Source organism: Amia ocellicauda, chromosome 12, assembly GCF_036373705.1.
Source record: "Amia ocellicauda isolate fAmiCal2 chromosome 12, fAmiCal2.hap1, whole genome shotgun sequence".
Classification (NCBI taxonomy): Eukaryota; Metazoa; Chordata; class Actinopteri; order Amiiformes; family Amiidae; genus Amia; species Amia ocellicauda.
This window is the reverse complement of record NC_089861.1, coordinates 28,931,073-28,951,859: the sequence shown is the minus strand read 5'-3', so window position 1 is coordinate 28,951,859 and position 20,787 is coordinate 28,931,073. Positions and strand designations below refer to the sequence as shown.

General features: G+C 45.4%; 1 protein-coding gene across 1 annotated transcript; it reads left to right on the top strand.

Moving 5' to 3' along the window:
- The first annotated feature begins 6,573 nt into the window (after positions 1 to 6,573).
- On the top strand, positions 6,574 to 19,368 carry LOC136764865 (potassium-transporting ATPase alpha chain 1). The gene is made up of 23 exons (XM_066719219.1): positions 6,574 to 6,739; positions 9,002 to 9,127; positions 9,358 to 9,417; positions 9,751 to 9,954; positions 10,350 to 10,463; positions 10,695 to 10,829; positions 10,957 to 11,074; positions 11,406 to 11,674; positions 12,200 to 12,398; positions 12,589 to 12,698; positions 12,907 to 13,041; positions 14,049 to 14,241; positions 14,392 to 14,567; positions 14,695 to 14,831; positions 15,124 to 15,274; positions 15,477 to 15,645; positions 15,800 to 15,954; positions 16,421 to 16,544; positions 16,824 to 16,969; positions 17,302 to 17,435; positions 17,669 to 17,770; positions 17,896 to 17,987; positions 18,163 to 19,368. The coding sequence occupies exons 1-23, from the start codon at positions 6,728 to 6,730 to the stop codon at positions 18,189 to 18,191; spliced, it is 3,090 nt and encodes a 1,029-aa protein (XP_066575316.1). The 5' UTR covers positions 6,574 to 6,727; the 3' UTR covers positions 18,192 to 19,368.
- Positions 19,369 to 20,787: the final 1,419 nt, after the last annotated feature.

The window sequence follows — 20,787 nt, the reverse complement described above, 5'->3', positions numbered from 1 at the left end:
AATTGAACCAACATGGCACATTGAATTTCAGTTCAAAAGCTGTAGGTTGCCTTTTTTAATGAGAGATGAGCACATCAAGAAAGATGGGCAGAGCAAGAAAGATTGTGAAATGATTCCTTATATTTAAGGTTTAAGTTTAGGTTAAGTCTACATTGATAAATGCACCATTTGTTAACATGGTTTTACTGCAGTTTCATATGGTGCTATACAAGCGTTTACTGTGATATACTAAACTGGCCATTAGAATACCATGAGAAATATGTCTGAGTCATGATTACTGTGGTAGGCAGTGGTTTACGCAAGCTAGTGCCATAAAGGCCTGTGGAACCCATAGCAGAGCACACAAACTAGGGTACAACCACAGTCAAGCCATGTCAAAAGTGGAACAATCCCATAGTAAACATACCAGTGTTCAGTTGCATATGGGTAACTGGGGGAATTGCACTGCGCACCCCCTGGCAGCTCTCCCTCTTGCTCTCTTTCACACATGTTTTAGATAATCTGGCCCCCATTTGCACAAGGATAAGCCAAGTGTTGCCTTTCTTGCTGTTACTGATAAGACTGCCATTGTCCAGATACCCCCCTCCCTCCCTGTGTGCTGGAGTTGTAGCCACTCTTGTTTGCCTGAGGTAAACTGTTTTGCCCAGAGGACTCTGCAAGGACACGCTGTCCTCCAGTCAACCAGGACTGCCTGTCACGAATCTGGCTTCAATAGCAGCACCTGTGGTCAGTGGTCTCCAGGCCTGGTCCTGGGGATCCCCCTCTCTCTCCAGTGCAATGCAGTTTTCTACCACACTCCTCTAGACCACCAATCTGTGAAGACTAAGAAACCCAATGTCAGTTATAGATCTTTTGAGGTAGCCAGGCTTTTATTTTGGAGGGTGCAGGTGGTGGTGGTGAGTGGGAGTGAGATTTAATAATAGTAATGGTAACAAAAGTGAGGAGACAAGAAAACAAGGACACTGAGCATTTTGTTCATGATATACTAACAAGCAAAACAATACAGTTACGCTAAAATCATTGAATGCTTGGTTTTGATTCAAATTTAAGAAATGGGAAATGTTTTCATCTCAGTCTGGAGCCCCTCCAATCACAGAACTCAATAAAGCAAAGAACATCTTTCCACAGCAGACAACAATCCTAGCGCATGATGGCTTAATATTACATTCTTGTGATTTTAACACTTATTTGCTACATACTGCTGTGATTTCATTGCTATATATAAACCTTCTTACATACTATCAAGGACTCTAACATGCTTTTATACACCTGCTCCCAACCTACACCTGTTACAGACCATCACATGTGCAGCACACTCCTGAACTGGGAACTCCTAAACTTATATACAAACCCTCACTGATACTGACTTACATACTATAATATATGCAATAATAATTTATACAAAAAATACTGTCACTGACAAAGTTTCCTGTTTTTATTGTTGTTATTATCTTTTATCATTGTTATTATCATTATTCAATGAAATTGGAATCGATCCCAGTGCTGGAGCCCACTGTCCATGAAAAGGATCGATTCCCATATTTGCATGACACAAAATCAGGAATCAACTGTTGGACCCCCATCCTATACTGCATTGTATGGGTAGGGTTGCCCTGAGAAGTGGAGTGTAGTGCAAAAGGGGCTTAGATAAGTGAAGCCACCAACACAAACACACTGCCTGTCTGATTGGTTTAAAGGCGGTGACCTATAACACCTACTGCATTATGGGGGGGGGTCCTGAAGACAAATACAGCTACATAAACAGAGAGACAAGTTCAGTTACAATCAGCAAGGCTATAGTTATAAATACTGCGGCACTGAAAGCAATGGTGTCTCCTCCTCTTTGCCTCCCTTTCTTTAATGGATTGTACTGTAGAGGTGATGTACTGTGTAGAGGAGGTCACTGTACCACCCAGAATGGGCATATCAGATCTGTCAACAACTCTGTCAACACAAATACAATTATTATTTACTGACATTCACTCCTGTCCTATCTGCACACACATAGTAGCTAGACACAGAAAAATAATAACACACACATATATATTTGTATTCCCTGAGAAATTATAGTTTTGGGAAAGTTTTGGGTTTGTAGTTTTGTGTGGCAAAAACACATTAAATGAGTAGTATAATATACCGTAGTAAAATCACACTGAAGAAGTGTGGTGTACCTTGCTAAAATCAGTGAGGTATGGTGTACTGTGGTACAACACAGTAAAGTATAAAGTGGTAAAAAAAATAATAATAAATTATAGTTTTGTGTTCTATAGTGCATTGTGGTAGGCTATTACACACTGAAACTGGTTCTATGAACAATATACACAAAACAATTATGCAAAGTTTCAAAAGGAAAACCATTAAAACCAACCCACTCTACACACAACACATAGAAAGCACTGCCATTCAATATACCAAACCCAAATCATCACAATTCTAAAACTCTCAACACACAGTTGTCCAGTTGTAAACACTAAGCATAATAGGTCAACAAACAATCGGGATGTGGTCATGAATAAAAAGGGGCACAGTTAATCTCACCTGTGTTTTGGAACAATGGATGGCATTCAAAAGGAGAGGTAGAAGTAGAGGTAGATTGAGAATGAGAGGAGGAGGATGAGGGAAAGGAAGAGAAAGAGGAAGAACAATGATCTCTAATGAGATTTGTGCCGCTGTACTTGACCATGTTCTTGTACATGTTATGACAATGAGGGAAGCTAGGCTGAGAGTACAGGTGCTGACTAACCTGTACTGTACTCTGAAACTGCATTAGCAAAAGCAGGATAGTTCAAGAACATTGAGACTTTTATTCATATTTTATCAAATGTATCTAAATGTATGTCGTAGCCAAACAGTTTTCTCGTTTTTGCAGAATTGAGAGACACCAATTGATGGTGGTAGACCAGACATGACTTCTGAGGCCCAAGAACGACAATGGCATTTTTCAAGGTTTAGAGAGTGTCAGTCTATTATCTAATAGATTGCATCTGTCAATACATCCATATGCGCATGAAACAAGTGTACCAGTTTCCATTCGAGAGAAAATCGGAAAGAGTAAATGAGCTGTGGTTTCAATATGTGCAAGTATGTGTTTATGCAATCATTTTTTCAAGTTTTCACTAATTAGTGTAACTGGTTAATTGATCCAATTATCCAAGATTCACAAATCTGTTCCTCCCACCATACTCCCCATTCCTCAATCCCATAGAGGAGTTCTTCTCAACATGGTGGTGGAAGGTCTAGAACAGAAATCCCTTTATACAGGAAAACTTTCTCCAAGACATGGAGGAAGCTCTGGGGACATCGCTGTGGAGTCCTGTCAGGGATGGGTCAGGCAGGCCAGGGCATATTTCCCCTGCTGCCTGGCTAGAGAAAACATAGCCTGTGATATCGATACAAAACTCTGGCCCTGACCAAGGTCACAGACAGGATGCTGAGGCACAAAAAACTTGTATTTTATTTACTGTAACCCTTTATCTGTGTCGAATTACCATTACAGTTTCCCCCTTGTTTTCTTGGGCTATTTTTGTTTCTACAAATTACTTTTTGGTAAAATAAATAAATAAATAAAAGAACAATTATAATATTTCTGTATTATCTTTACATGTCAGCATACTCTCTGACATCATTTACAGTCTATAGTAGCATGCAAAGTTCACCTTGTGCTTACTGATCCATTAATACCTTTATACTGTATAAGTGTTTCCAATTCCTCTCACCAGTGTGCAGTAGGTTTTCAGTAGTGTCATTGCATTTTATGCTTTTGTGTGGCATCTGAAGGCAAATCATTTGTATGACAGAAAATATGGTTTTGAGTGTAATGTTTAAATTGGAGTGAGAATACTGGGGTTTGGTCAAAATGGTGTGAGTTTTGAGAAGTGTGTTTATAGTTTTGGGAAAATGTAGTACACAGTCAGGAAATGTGTGTAAGTCGTTGTGAAAAACTGTAACAGTGAATACTACCCTTTACCTTATATTTTCTTGTTTTTACCATTTTACACCTCAATAAAGTTTACTATCATTTACAATATTTGTACTGTGGTAAACATGACTTTACCATGTGTTTATCATGGTATACCACACTAACCATACTATATTTTACCACTATATTTATTTTCTCTAAGTAAAGTATAGTAAAGAAAATAAAAAGAAGTCTGAAACCTCATGTTCTCCTCTGAGGGAAAGCGGTCGGAACCGCAGCCAGTACAAACAGCCTTCTTGAAATTGTGTACCTAATCCGATCCAGGGTCAGATTATCAGACACCAATGACGTTGCCCGTTCTTGCTCATTATATCAAGGCTCCCGTTGTTTGGAAAATGTTCGACGCAATTACGGGCGTCATCGCTTGCCAATTGATTTCGGAGTGTTCCCTTTCAGTTCCCATGATATTGACACATGCGTGGTATTGCACCTCTTGAAAGCTTTGCCCTACCCTTAACAATGTGAAAAACTGGTTGTGTTAATTCTTGCTTCTTGCCCTTTTAACTGCCAAGATACAGCACAGTACCGTACAGCACAGAACATACAGCACAGCACAGTACAGCTCAGTATAGTACAGCATTTAGCCTACATAAAGCACAGTATATCACAGCTCAGTACAGTACAGCACACTACAGTACAGCTCAGTATAGTACAGTAAAGTACAGTACACCACAATAGAGTACAGTACAGTACAGCTCAGTATAGTACAGCACAGTAAACTACAATACAGTACAGTACAGCACCACACAGCTCAGTATAGTATGGTATAGTTCAATATAGTACATCACAGTACAGTACAGCTCAATATAGTACAGCACAGCACAGTACAGTATAGTACAGCACATCACAGTGTATTACAGGTCAGTATAGTACAGCACATCACAGTGTATTACAGGTCAGTATAGTACAGCATAGGTTAGTATAGTACAGCACAGCTCAGTATAGTACAGCACAGAACAGTATACAGGGAATTCAAACTGAGACCTAGGTCTCTTTTACAGTTGAGCCTTGTATTGAACAGTGAAACACATACACATACATGGATATGGAACACACACACATTAAGAGACACAAACACAATTGAAAATAAAAAGGTAATTTATCAAGCACTTGAACTGCCTTATACGCAGCAAAACGTATAGTTTAAGGTTTCATGTTTTAGTATACTACAGTAGAGTATAGTATAACATAGTACAGCACAGTTCAATATAGTACAGTACAGTATAGTACAGTACAGCTCAATATAGTACAGCACAGCTCAGAATAGTACAGTACAGGACAATCTCAGTGAAGGGCATGAGGGCATGTATATGGACTATAGCAGGGGTGCCCAACATGTCTATTGCGATCTACTGGTCACAAGAAGATTTCTGGAAATAGAATAATGTGCCATCAGACCCCCCGCACCCGGCCCCCGGACAGAGGTTAAGCTACCATCAGCACCCCCACCAACACCCCCCCCAAGACCGAGGGAGCCCCACCTCCCCCCACTGGACTATAGGGACTACATGTACAGCTACAGTGACAGGTAGGTCACTGAGAGTGGGTATACAGAGCAAATCAGAATACAACTCTGATAAGGTAAAGATAAGGACACACTTTCACACACACACACACACACATATGCATTTATAATATTACATATACTTAATTATTGTATTAATGTTAAATGTAATACAATGACAATCTGTGGCAGTATTGCATTTTATATAGTTCATGTGCAAGGAAAAAGTACACTTCCAATTAACTTCTTTGTTAGGGTTGAGTTTGCCCTCTCTCTCTCTCTCTCTCTCTTTTTCAGTTTCTCTCTCTAGGTCTGATGTGTGTGTTTATGTCTTGTTACTGCCTCACATTTCCTGAACCGAAGCCAGATTTCTGAGTGATCAGATTATTATTATTGTTGTTGTTTGTGCTGTAAACTATAGTTGAACCATTCACTACAAAATACACTTCTTAAACCTGGCAATTATTACATCCCAAAGCAGAGGCTGCTGCAGTATACTTTCAGTACTACGTTGATCGTGTTTTCAGTACAGCTGAATAAACACTGTAGCAGTGTAACAGTTCATGTGCACACAGCAGTGTTGAGTATTGTCACTGTAAGACAAAATATAGGACAAATACAGAGTCTTGGTTTTAATGCGTGGTTTCTTTCAAGTTCACAAAAAGGCTACTGAAGATCTATGTGAGCTGGACAGGTTGAGCCTAACAGTAACAGACTATGGGATTTGATGCATTTTTTAATACAACAGGCCATCAATGACCTTGTTGGTAACAACTCCATTCCATTCTGCAAAGGTTAGTCAATGACAAGAATGGTACACAAAGCACACACACATATACGCAGAAAAGCCTATTAAGTCCAAACTGATAAGAGTCGGAATATCAGTTATTCTCTATGGGCCTTGCTTTTTAAATATGCGAAAACAGTTTTACGCAGTTGGAAAGAGGCTGTGACATTGGGACCAGGGTAAATGGGGGGGGGATAGATTGGAGGACAGAAAAAGGGGAGGGATTGATGAGGGGAGGGAAGGAGAGAGGTGGAGGGATATAAAGTCCTCTTGGGGAACTGTGTCCTGCTTTCCAAAGAGGGGAGAAAGGCTAGTAGGAGTGGGAGTGGGGTTGTTGTGGTGTGGGATTTTAAAGCACTTTTTCTCCTTGGAAAGGGTGTTCTCTTGGTGGGGGGGGCAGTGTCTCTTTGAGTTTTTCTTTTGGGGGGGCCTGACTGGCTGACTGGACCAGACAACCATGAGTAAAAAGGTAGGTTCATTTTCCTGTATTTCATAGGATAAGAAATTATTCAGTTATGCATATACTTCCAGTGGGTAATCCCACTTATATATCTTTCTAATATGGTAGACATGTGCCATCCTGTACACCTACATTTGTTGCCTTGTATACAGTGTGTTTGGTCGTGAATGAATAAGACATACTGTACTGGATTAGCTGTACCCTACTGGTTTAAACTGTACTGTACTGTACTGGATTAGCTATAGCCTACTGGTTTAAACTGTACTACACTGGATTAGCTGTACCCTACGGGTTTAAACTGTACTGTACTGCACTGGATTAGCTGTACCCTACGGGTTTAAACTGTACTGTACTGCACTGGATTAGCTGTACCCTATGGGTTTAAACTGTACTGTACTGCACTGGATTAGCTGTACCCTACAAATTTAAACTGTACTGTGCTGTACTGGATTAGCTGTACCCTACGGGTTTAAACTGTACTGTACTGCACTGGATTAGCTGTACCCTACGGGTTTAAACTGTACTGTACTGCACTGGATTAGCTGTACCCTACAAGTTTAAACTGTACTGTGCTGTACTGGATTAGCTGTACCCTACGGGTTTAAACTGTACTGTACTGCACTGGATTAGCTGTACTCTACTGGTTTAAACTGTATGGCAGTCACTTAAACAAAGAGGTGGATCTGTACTCTACTGTAGTGTACCATATTCAACATGTTGTGTATTGCTGCCTGCGTCTAAAACAAGACTTTTGGTAAAATGGTGTACAACTTGTTTATGCAATCACTTATTCCAGAACCAGTGTGTGTTTGTGAGAGAGAGAGAGAGACTGAGTGTATGTGTGTGTGCTTTGTGTACCATTCTTGTCATTGAATAACCTTAGCAGAATGGAGTTCAGAGTTGCTACCAACAAGGTCAATTTGGGCTGGTTGTATTGATAACCACATCTGCCGCATCAAATCCTATAGTCCGCTACTCCAGGCCACTAGTCCAGCTGTAGTCTGTGCTTCACAGGTGTCAGAGCCCAGGAAAGAGAGAGTGTTGGAGGCAAGGCACATGACTGAGAGGGAGGCAAGGGTACAGGGCCAGTTACAATACCATTGAATCTGCCATTTGGAGCTTTGCATGGCAGTGTGCTCCTGTACTGACATAGCTGTGTGCTTCTTTAAGTCATGGTAGCTGGCAATCACAGACAGTTATTTGTGTTTGCATGTTGTACATTAATCCCTGCAAGATTTCTACACCACTATGGAAATGTGTAGATGATATTATATATATATATATATATATATATATATATATATATATATATATATATAGAGAGAGAGAGAGAGAGAGAGAGAGAGAGAGAGATATTAAGGAGCATCTGAATGACTCAGACCCACTGTTCTTTGAATTGTGTTGCATAGTATTGTAATTTATTGATCTTTGCTGGTTTATAGTAGACCTGCTGAACTGGATATGTACTTTTGTCAAAGGAGGTACATTATTTTTATATCAGATAGATAGACAGTTAGACAGTCAGGGAGGAACAGTGTGATAATAAAGCAGGTAAGCTTGTGAGAAGAGATGTTTTATTTTAACTTTCCAAAGTACCATATTTACTGTAGTAACAGTGCAGTGATACTGAAGAGCTAGATCAGGGGTGGTCCCACGGCGACACAGACCTACAGGTTTTGGTTTCATCCAGATTAACTGCTTAATTGAGCCAATTGTGGGTGTTAATTAGGCAATATGGGCCTGTGTGCGCGTCAGTAACTGTGGTGGCAGTGCAGTTACGTGGTAGAATTAGAAATCCAAGTACTGTATTAACTAGAGTAGTTGTGCAGTTTGATAGAGAAAACACTGGAATAAGAAAAAACTGCAAAAATAAGCTGTGAACAATTTTACAGAAACCCAGGCAGCAATACACAGCATGTTTAATACTACACAGTAGAGTACTACAGGTCCACCGCTTAATTGACTGCCATATTTTAATCCTTTTGATAGATGGCAGTCGGAATACACTGAAGAATGTACAGTTTAAACCAGTAGAGTACAGCTAATCCAGTACAGTGCAAACCAGAACAGTACTTTCTAATCCAATCCAGTCCAGTCCAGTTCAGCACAGCCTTAACCAGTCCAGTCAAGGACATTACATCACTGTCTAGTGCAGTACAGCACAGTGAAATCCAGTCCAGACAAACCCAACTACATTATATTGCTTTCTGCACTACAGTGGGTTTATAATGTGGTCATGTAGATTTTAAATGTATGTCTGTCTGTCTGCAGGATTCGTACGAGGTGTTTGTGGAGCTGGAGAGGACAGAGAATGGCGAGATGGATGCCAAGATCAAGAAGAAGAAGAAGCAGAAGAAGAAGGAGAGAATGGAGAATATGAAGAAAGAAATGGACATTGTGAGAGAGAGGGGGAAGTGGGGGGAAGTGATGGAGGGAGGGAGGGAGGGAGTGAGAGTGTGAAGAGAGGGGAAGAGATTGCAATGAGAGGGACAGTGAGGGGACAGAGGGAGAGATGGAGAGAGACAAGGATATTGGAAAAAAGATAAATGAATACATTGGAATCCACTTTGGGGAGTCTCACAAGCCGTGTCTGTATCTGTCTGTCTGTCTGTGTCTGTGTGTCTTAGGATGACCACGAGATCACAATAGAAGAGCTGGAGATGAAATACACAACCAATGTCACCAAGGTAGGTCTCTCCTCTCTTCTGTGTCCCCCTCTTGCTGTCCTTGTCCTTCTGCCTACCCCTCTTCCTAAGTCCCTGTCTGGCCCCTTCCCTCTCTAACTCTCTTTCCCACTACAGTGGTAAGATGCTGTACTGTCCAGTCTGTCATGTTCTCTGACTGCATTAACCACCCCCCATTCTCTCATCTCCATCTCTCCCCTTTCCTCTGTCTTCCAAACCTTCCTCCCCTCTCTCTCCCCCACCCTCTCTGCTCCTCCATCACCCCCCCACCACCATTCCTTGATCTCCACCCCCACCTCTGCCCCTCCCCTACCGTTACCTCCCTCCCTCCCTCAGGGCATGTCCAGCACCTTGGTCGCCCAGATTCTGGAGCGGGACGGTCCCAATGAGCTAAAGCCACCCAAGGGTACGCCGGAGTACATCAAGTTTGCCCGGCAGCTCGCAGGAGGGCTGCAGTGCCTGATGTGGGTGGCGGCTGCCATCTGCTTCATCGCCTTTGGCATCGAGATGGCACAGGGCAGCCTGACCAGCGACGATGACGTGAGGAGGGAGAGGGGGAGGGAAGGAGAGCAGGGAGGGAGCGAGGGAGAGGAAGGGTGGGTGGGAGACAGAGGGAGGAGAGGGAAGGAGTTCAGAGAGATGCATAAACAGAGACAGACTCCACCAAGGAGAACGGAAGGGAGGAGAGGGGATGGAGGGGGGTAAAAGGAGGGTAGAGGGGAGAGAGGGAGAGGGTTAGGGAGGAAGGAGAGGTGGGAGGGAGAGATAGTATCCCTGGCTCTCTCTCTATCACAGACTCAGTGCTCAGTGTTTAAGTATTATCAAGTCAAGTCAGGTAATCCATATTAAATCTCCCTCTCCTACATCCTCTTTCTCTCTCTCTCTCTCTCTCTCTCTGTTTCCCACTATATCTCTCTTTCTCAATCTCTCTGCAGTTGTATCTTGCCATCACCCTAATCGCTGTTGTGGTTGTCACCGGCTGTTTCGGCTACTACCAAGAGTTCAAAAGCACCAACATCATTGCAAGCTTCAAGAACCTGGTGCCACAGGTGAGAGGTCATGGTGTGGTCAAGGGGGTCACAGAGCAAATGTCACCTAATGTAGAGTGGCTGAAGGAAACATATAGCCTTATACATTTCAAGAAGTTAGTATTTAACACACTTTCCTGAGCTCGACTTATGTAGCAGTGGTATCAAAACGCCAAAGTTTTTCTGTCTCCTTTGCCCGGATGTTCTTGGTCTCTTTCTTTCTCAAACTCACTGTGTGCGTCTCTCTCCCAGCAAGCCACAGTGATTCGGGATGGCCAGAAGAACCAGATCAATGCCAACCAGCTGGTAGTGGGTGACCTCGTAGAGATCAAGGGGGGTGACAGGGTGCCCGCAGATGTGCGCATCATCACCTCACAGAGCTGCAAGGTAGGGGGTCAGGGGTCAGGGGTCAAAGGCTAGAGGTTAGGCACGCTCATACATCAGTGATCACATACAGCCTTTGTCTCTGTGTCTCTCTCACACATCTCTCTTTCTCTCTATCTCCCTCCCTCAGGTTGATAACTCCTCCCTTACAGGGGAGTCAGAGCCACAGACTCGCAGCCCAGAGTGCACACACGAGAACCCCCTGGAAACTCGCAACATCGCCTTCTTCTCCACCACCTGCCTGGAGGGTGAGAGCAGCCTGCCACAGCCAACACTATTGCCCTTCTGGGTCACAAACTGCCCTCCCTTTGTCACAAACTGCCCCTAGTCCCAATTCCTCATATTTGTGTCTGTATGTCTGTCAGTGTGTGGTGCGGTGTGTTGTGGTGTGTGGTGTTGTGCTATATCATGTTTTGTCTGCTATCAGTGAAAGTATTCCATTGTGTTGTACTGGGTTGTGTGGTGTTGTGTTTGAGTCTATTTCCCTGTATCAGAGCCATTACTGTGTTGTGCTGCCCTGAGTCTGTGTACCAGTATCAGTGACAGTGTTCCACTGTGTTGTGTTGTGTTGTGCTGCAGGGGTGGCGACGGGTGTGATCATCAACACGGGCGACCGCACCATCATCGGCCGCATTGCCACCCTGGCGTCAGGCGTGGGAAACGAGAAAACGCCCATCGCCATCGAGATCGAGCACTTTGTCGACATCATCGCTGGCCTGGCCATCTTCTTCGGAGCCACCTTCTTCGTGGTTGCCATGGTGATTGGCTACCAGTTCCTGGAAGCCATGATCTTCTTCATGGCCATCGTGGTGGCCTACGTCCCTGAGGGCCTTTTGGCCACCGTCACTGTGAGTAATGTCCGCAATACACAACTTCCAAAGCTGACCTCCACTCCCGTGTTTATTGTGCCGTTCAAAATATAAAATGACGCTGTTGTACACATTGCTTGAGTCCAGCTCCTCCTGATTCCACTCTGTTGAACAAAAGTGTGTGAATTCCTGTCGCCACTGTCTCCATCACTGTTCCCCTGCTCAGAGCTGTCCATCTCTCACGTCCCACATAGAATGTCCTACGCCAGCTCTCTGGCGCTTGATGATGACATCACCATGGTGTTCCTGTGAAAGCAACATTGAAAACATAATCGTTGACAGATATATGACTTTTGTCATGTAGTGATTGTCAGGCCTGCATTCTGATTTTGATGTGGACCAGATGTTGTTTCCACTGGTTTATTTCAATATAAAAATGGATGACCTCTCCTTCTCTTCCCCCCTTCCTCTCACCTCCCTCTCTCTCACCCTCTCTTTCTCTCCCCCTTCTTCTCCCTTTCTCCCTCCTCTCTCTCCCTCTCCCTCCCTCCCTTGCCCCCATAGGTGTGTCTGTCCCTGACTGCCAAGCGCCTGGCCAGAAAAAACTGTGTGGTGAAGAACCTGGAAGCTGTGGAGACCCTGGGCTCAACCTCGGTCATCTGCTCCGACAAAACCGGAACGCTGACCCAGAACCGGATGACAGTGGCCCACCTGTGGTTCGACAATCAGGTCCACGCAGCCGACACCACTGAGGACCAGTCCGGTGAGAGAGAACGAGGGGAGAGAGGGCAAGGGGGATAGGGAGATGGGGAGGGGGAGAGGTAGAGGGAGATAGGGTAAGTGAGAGAGTTCACTGCTGCCTCCTTACTCTTCCCTCTCACTAACACATATGTCTTTATCTCTCTTTGTGTTTCTGTGTCTCTGTGTGCGTGTGCGTGTGTGTGTGCGCGCAGGTCAGAGTTTTGACCAGTCCTCTGAGACGTGGCGAGCTCTGAGCCGAGTAGCCGCACTGTGTAACCGTGCTGTCTTCAAACCCGACCAGGAGTCTGTGCCCATCCCCAAGGTGAGCTCCCCAAATCAGAGTCACTCCGGATTAATACCCTTGACACTGTGGTGATGTAGCTCAAGTATGATGATGTCAATCCAACATCATGGAGCTGACAGGAGTTTGCACATTGGCTTTCCTGTTGTTTCTTCAATGGTTTATGCTGAATTTGCTCTCTCTCTCTCTCTCTCTCTCTCTCTCTCTCTCTCTCTCTCCTCTCTCTCAGAGGTTGGTGGTGGGTGATGCCTCAGAGACGGCGCTGCTCAAGTTCACAGAGCTGACGATGGGCAATGTGATGGACTACAGGAACCGCTTCAATAAAGTCTGTGAGCTGCCTTTCAACTCCACAAACAAGTTCCAGGTACAGGCAGGCGGGCAGACAGATTTTTGCTGCTCTAAATATCTGTATTGTTTGGTAAAGTGAGACTGTAACTCTTTGTCTCCCCCTGGTGGCCACATCTGTTTATGTGGGAGCTGAAGGGACACTGAGATAGAACCACTTGAGTAGAGGGAGAGAGCAAAGTTCCCCTGTGTTTTCTTAGTGTGTCTCTGTCTCCCCCAGGAGGCACGTATGTGTCAATGCACAAATGGTATTGCCCTCCTTCTGTGCTGTTCTTCTATCTTGGCTGTGGACTTGTGTGTAGTTGCTGCTGTGTCCTAAAGCTGCGGAAGTGAAATGAATTGAGTATTGATAACAGTACTCTGCATGGCATTGGTGGGCACTGCTGTCTTCCCATGGGAGTATCTGTTAGTTCACCAGCTGACAGAATATTTAAATTAAAATTCAGTTAAAAAACATTTTTAGGCACGGCTAAGCTGCATCAGTGCTGCCAAAGCTATTGATTCTATTACTTTTCAATTCATTATTATTTTTATTATTTAATTTCTTGGCAGACGCCCTTAACCAGGGCGACTTACAACATAAGTGCAAAACAAAGTGCAAAAATACAGTTATGTACAAGGCATCAAACATTACAAATTCAATTTACATTAAAAATAGCAATTCAAAATATAATACATTTTACAACTTCCAATTTACACATGCAAGTACAGTAAGTGAGGTCATACATCCTGAATAGTAAAAGCTAAGTTCTGTCAAGACGTAGGGTCACAGTCAAGGGCTACAGGAAAGGGAGCAAGGAGGAAAACTATCAAAAACGCAAGAAGCATAATAAAATTCATGAGTGTGCGGTGCTCCCTGTCAGTGATATATAATCCCAACTGGCTCGCCCCCTGGTGTGGACTATCTGCAAGTGCACCAGCAGAAGACATGAATGTGATTGTGAATAATATGGGCATCAGTGTACGGTTTCTGTGTCCATAACGGCCCCCCTGCCTGACTCTGTGTCTCCCCCTGGTGTTGCCCAGGTGTCAATCCACGAGCTGGAGGACCCCCTGGACCTGCGCTACCTGCTGGTGATGAAGGGCGCCCCCGAGAGGATCCTGGAGCGCTGCAGCACCATCCTCATCAAGGGCCAGGAGCTGCCGCTGGACGAGCAGTGGAGCGAGGCCTTCCAGACGGCCTACATGGACCTGGGGGGCCTGGGGGAGAGAGTCTTGGGTGAGAGAGGAAGGGGAGGAGGGGTTATTGAGGAAAAGGAGGGAAACAAGTGGAGAAAGAGAAGGGTAGAGGGGATTGAGGGACCTCTGAATCACTTTTTCTCCCAATTCCCTACCACCCTCCTCCCTTCCCCTCCCCATCTCTCTGCAGGGTTCTGTCATCTGTACCTGAATGAGAAGGAGTACCCGCGTGGCTACCACTTCGACTCTGACGAAATGAATTTCCCCACCAGTGGGCTGTGCTTTGCCGGGCTGATCTCCATGATTGACCCACCCCGCGCCACTGTGCCCGACGCCGTGATGAAGTGCCGAACAGCTGGGATCAGGGTACTGCACACTGACACTGACACACACTCAGATACAGAGATACTGTACGCACTCACTCCATATACACCAAAATACATAATCTTTGACCTTGGCTTTGTACCCCCTGCCCCACCCTACCCCCTTCCAGGTTGTCATGGTGACAGGGGACCACCCAATCACAGCCAAGGCAATTGCAGCAAATGTGGGCATCATCTCCGAGGGCAGCGAGACTGTGGAGGACATTGCCCAGCGCAAGCGCATTCCTGTGGAACAGGTCAACAAGAGGTCAGAGAGAGAGAGAGTGTGTGTCTGAGTGTGATCCTGTGTGTGTTTGAGTGTGTGTCTGTGAGACTGAGTGCGATTCTGACTTAGTGTGAGTGTCAGTGTCAGTGTGTATATTTGGTGTATGTATGTTAGTGTGTTTGTGTGTGAAACAGTTGTGTCTCTGTTCAACTGTCTGAGTGTGTATGCCTGTGTGTCTGTCTCTCTGCCTGTGTCGCTGTATCTCTCTGACAGCATATCTGTGCGTCTCTGTACGTGTGTGACTGTCCCTCTCTATCCCCTCGTCCCACCTCAGAGACGCACGTGCCTGTGTGATCAACGGTGGGCAGCTGAAGGACATGACCTCGGACGAGCTGGACGATGCCCTGCGCTGCCACCCTGAGATGGTGTTCGCCCGCACCTCCCCCCAGCAGAAACTCATCATTGTGGAGAGCTGCCAGAGACTGGTAGGAGAGTGGGAAGGAGAGAGAGAAAGGTAGAAGGAGTGGGGGGGGAGGAAGATGGGGAGATGAGGAGAAGGAGAGAGGAAAAGGAAGAGAGTGAGAGAGAGAGGGGTTACACACGGAAACGTTTTGTGGTACAAATAGACACACTGCACATTCTAATACAGATACACTGTACATTACTGTAATACACCACCCTCCCCAGGGCTCGATCGTGGCAGTAACGGGGGATGGTGTGAACGACTCACCCGCACTGAAGAAGGCCGACATCGGGATCGCCATGGGGATCGCTGGCTCTGACGCAGCAAAGAACGCCGCCGACATGATCCTGCTGGACGACAACTTCGCCTCCATCGTCACCGGAGTGGAGCAGGGTAAGAGAGAGATGGACAGCAGGGGGAGAGAGAAGGGGAAGAGAAAAGAGAAGGAGGAAGGGATGAAGAAGGAGATATGGGAGATGGAGGGAGGGCAACAGGTGTGTGATCCTGATCTTTCTCACTCCTCTTTCTCCCCTTCCCCCTCTCTCAGGTCGTCTGATCTTTGACAACCTGAAGAAGTCCATCGCCTACACCCTGACCAAGAACATCCCTGAGCTCACCCCCTACCTCATCTACATCACCGTCAGCGTGCCCTTGCCCCTGGGGTGCATCACCATCCTCTTCATCGAGCTGGCCACAGACATCGTGAGCACCCCCCCGCCCTCGCTCCTTCCCTGTCTCTAAGCTCTGTCAGTCCCTATCTAACTCACTCGCTGTGTCTCTGTCACTATTATTGTCTACTGTGCCAATCTGTGTCTCTTTCTTTCTTCGGTCAGTATCTGTTTCTGTCTCTCTCTCACTCACTCTCTCACCTTTCTCTTTTGGTTGTGTCTGTCCCTGCCTCTGGGTCTCTCTCTCTGTCACTCATACACTCTCTGTCTTGGACCCTCTCTCCTTCCTCTGTCTCTCTCTCTCTCTGTCTCCTTCCCCCTCACTCACTTCCTCTGTCAATGTGTTACTATCTCCCCTCTCCATTTCTCTAGATCTCTGGCTCTATTTCTCTGTCACTCGACTTTCCTCTCTCCCCCTCCTCCTCTCCCTCCTTTCTCTGTCTGCAGTCTTTGTGTGTGTGTGTGTGTGTGTATGACTGCATTCCTCCTGTATCCCACAGTTCCCCTCTGTGTCTCTGGCCTATGAGAAGGCAGAGAGTGACATCATGCACCTGAAACCGAGGAACCCCCGCAGAGACCGACTGGTCAACGAGGCTCTGGCCGTCTACTCCTACTTCCAGATAGGTCTGTCTGTCAGTTTGTCTTTCTCTCTTTGTGTCTGTCTTGTTGGCTTGTAGGCTGTTTGCCTGTGTCTGTGTGTCTTTTGGTGTATTTCTGTTTATTGGTCTGTGTGTGTATGTCTGTCTGTCTGCCTAGCCATCTACTCCTACTTCCAGATAGATCCGTCAACCTGTGTGTGCATGTATGTGTATATGTGTGTCTGTTTTTCTGTCTGTGTCTCAACTGTCTCTGTCAGTTCAGAGTATCTGACTATCTGAAGATCCCTATCTCTCTCTCTTTCAGGAGCGATCCAGTCATTTGCTGGGTTCACAGACTACTTCACGGCAATGGCTCAGGAGGGCTGGTACCCCCTACTGTGCGTGGGGCTGCGCTCTTACTGGGAGAACACACACCTGCAGGATCTGCAGGACAGCTACGGCCAGGAATGGGTGAGACAGACGCCCACGATCCCCCCCACGCACACACTCACGCACACACACTTGCACACACATGCACACCCACTCCCTAAGTCTCCTCACACTGCACACCCTATCAGACAGTCACTGCAGTCCATTATTACTGCAGGGGAGCTACAGCCCGGACAGTGCGAGACTGACTTTCCCTTTCTACCCTCTCCTCTATCCCTCCCTCCCCTTTTTCATCCCTCACTCACCCCCTCTCTCCCCCATTTTCTCTACCCTCTCCCTCATCTAACCCTGTCCATACCCCATTTCTCCCCCTCTCCTCTCTCCCCTCTGCTCTCTCCATCTCCTTCCCCCAGACGTTCAGTCAGCGCCTGTACCAGGAGTACACCTGCTACACTGTGTTCTTCGTCAGTATCGAGATCTGCCAGATCTCTGACGTCCTGATCAGGAAAACGCGTCGTTTGTCTGTCTTCCAGCAGGGCTTCTTCAGGTGAGGGAACTGGAAGGGACAGAGATAGAGAAAGAAAGATAGGGAGAAGAAGTAATAAAGGGAAGAGACAAGGAGAATGGGAGAGAGAGGAAGAGGGCCAGGGATTTGGGAGGGGGAGCGGGAGAGGGTTAGTAGTTGGCGGGAGGGAGTCAGGGTTGGGAGAATAAAAACATAAGAAAGCAGAAAGACATGTATCCATATAGAGTCTGTGTAATTCTCATGTGTCCCTGCAGGAATAAGGTGCTGGTGTCTGCCATTGTGTTCCAGCTGTGTCTGGGCAACTTGCTCTGCTACTGCCCAGGGATGCCCAACATCTTCAATTTCATGCCCATAAGGTGAGTAGGTAGATATAGATATATAATTTAACAATCTCTGTTCCTTTCTGTTCTAGCAGGCTCTGCACTGTTTGAACATTGGGCAGGTATCTCAATTGGTTTCTCTCTCTGTTCCACCCATGCAGAGTGCAGTGGTGGTTTGTCCCGGTTCCTTACGGGATCCTGATATTTGTTTACGACGAGATCAGGAAACTGGGAGTGCGCAGACACCCAGGCAGTGAGTATCTGCCCTCTGCTCTTCCCTCCTCCCTCATTTATCCACCCTCTCCCATTACCTAACAGTGGCTGTAGAGCTAGGAATTCTGTAGGATGGAAAAGAAAAAACAGTATTGAGCTAGAAAAAATCAAAGCGAATCAATCCACACACTCACCCCCTCTTCTGTCCCTCATAGGTTGGTGGGACCAGGAGCTGTACTACTGAAGCAAGACTCCTCAGACCTCCAGCCTCTGTCCTCTCCACAAAAGCCCCCTGGACCACACCGCCCCCTACTGCCCAGAGGCTGTAATGTTTTGGCCACCATCCCTGGGCCAAACCATCTTGAAAATCAGCCAGATGAGCATCACACTACTTCTAAAATGGGGACAATGATTTAGTGTGCTTGAAAGGATTTTCACAAATATAATATTTTGTGTGTGTGCAAATATTCACAATGTAGGTCAAAGTTTGACCTCCTTGCACATGCCAAGTTACAAACATATACCCAATTACAGTTTTGTTTCTAAGCAGTAGACAAAAGTGACTTGTTGACAATAAACTAAACGACAAATAGGTCCACGTTTGTCATTAGCAAAGTGCAGTCAGGCAAATCTTGATTTTGGTCTAGGCCTTTTCTGTTAAAACCATTCAGAATCTGTCTTGCTTTCTTTGACATTTGTCAAACACCAAAAACCCTACCACAAAATGCGCCCTCTACTTGTACATATTAACCAGGCCCCTTGATATTAGTCGCTAAGAAACAAACACACTCCAGTCGTGGTATGAACCTCTGTCAGTGTCAAGTCCAATAACAATGAACAGGAGAGGTCAGAGTCAAAGAGTTGTTACTGAAGTTTGGAATACTTTAGTTGTTTTTTTAATGGTCATTGCAGAATGCAATCAGTAGACTATAGGACCTTTGAATACATTTGGCTGATTTGTTTGCTAGTTGTTTGTGTACGTGTATGCGTGTGTATACCTGTCTGTTGTTGTTTTTGCTTATGGTATGCAGTATTTATTATGCACATTTAGCAGTGAATGGGTTGATAGCAAAGAACAGAAACATAGAAAAAGGCTGTTAACTACCCTTATTGATCAAACAGTAGAAATATGCACTGTTTCTACCAAGCCACGAGTTAATGCTTTGAAATAATAGTTATGTTCCTCTTCTCTCTATCCACACTTGCTGCCTATCATAAAATGTGATTATTTGCCATAAAAAAGTCTTACCCTTAAATATAATCTAATAGTCACTGATTTGCATTTCTATTCAACAAAATAAAAATAAACATCTGCCAGTATGAACTGAAGCACTGAGCATGAGCAACAACCAGACTGGAGTGTAAAAAGACTAAAATGAATATGACTTACTCGGTTACAAAAAAATAAAAGATTAAAATAACACTTTCCTTTGGGTGATTTTTTATAAACTGGTGTATCAATTGAGCATTTCTGATTTTATGTGAATTTTCTGTTTAATGGAAAAAACTATATCAAGTGAGTGCTAGATCACCACACACAAAATAGCTTTTATAGGATGCACATGGGTTAAATGTATTTATATATTCGTTAGATCATCCATTCATTATTCATTCAAAGCAGGGATGGTGCACGGAAGCGAGCAGCCAAAAAGTGCTGAGTAACAGGAAACGGCTGGAGGCGGAGCTGGCGCTGCGCACTGGGCTGTGTGCGGGTCTCCACCCGGATCTCAGCGGGGCCGGCCGGGCTGTCAGTGCAGGAGAGGGCGGGGACTGACGGCGGGCCTCGCTTCGCCATGGCTCTCACCTTCACGGAGAACCGCAGAGCAACGCGGAGAGAGAGAGAGAGAGAGAGAGAGAGAGAGAGAGAGAGAGAGAGAGAGAGAGACGATGTTAAATACAACTGCCATTATACAGTAAACGTCCTTCCTTACACATGTTGCCAGACAGTAGTTCACGAATTCACAGCTTCACTTCATTGCGCAGGTTAATAATTATTATGAATACAATTCAAAACATGATATGAATAACGTGTCTTTGGATGCCTCTCTCCTTATGTAAATAACAATCTGTTTGCTTCGACTGCAATTGCACAGACACAAGTTAGTTGTCATTAGTTTATATGACGGGGGTCGAAGGCGCCGGCGGCTCCAGCGAGCAGCTCCTCAATAATTCATCTCGCTGCACTTCTCGGGTATCGGTCCTGGCCACACAGCTGCTTTTAGTCTCTCACATCGACGCACTTGTTTCACATTTTTTTTCTTTGGCTTCCATGTTATTGTTTTTGGTAGGTTTTAGATTAGTAGGTAGTAGGTTTAGTTTTTATTTTTCTTCTAAATATTACGGCTCGGCAAAGGCCTACCGTTATGATCCATCTATCTATTTACCGGTCCTGGGCAGCTTACAGTTTTCACAAGAAACATATTCAAATATTTAGAAAGTAAATACAATCAGTATAAAATGCAATAAGAATACAATCTAGTACACATGATCTAACAAATGCAGACCATAATACATGTAAGTCCTAGGCAAGTGGAAGGCGGGATGCGCAATAGTCACATTACAGAAGTGCTAACAATACACGCGTAATCAGCAGCATAGTCTGATTAGAAAGTTAAAAAAGGGAGAGCAGCCCAGGCGATGGCCATCATGTCGTCGGGTACTGGATTCTGACCTCGATGGGAAGGGCACTTCAGGGGCTGTGGACTCTGGAGGAGGGGGAGCGGGGAGAGTCAGACTGGCAGACAATGTGCATGCGGACCGAGAGCGGCTGCCGTCGTGCCTGTTCCGCCGGCTCTGTCAGGCGCGATGTGCGCAGCGCGGCCGCTCACGGAAATGAACGA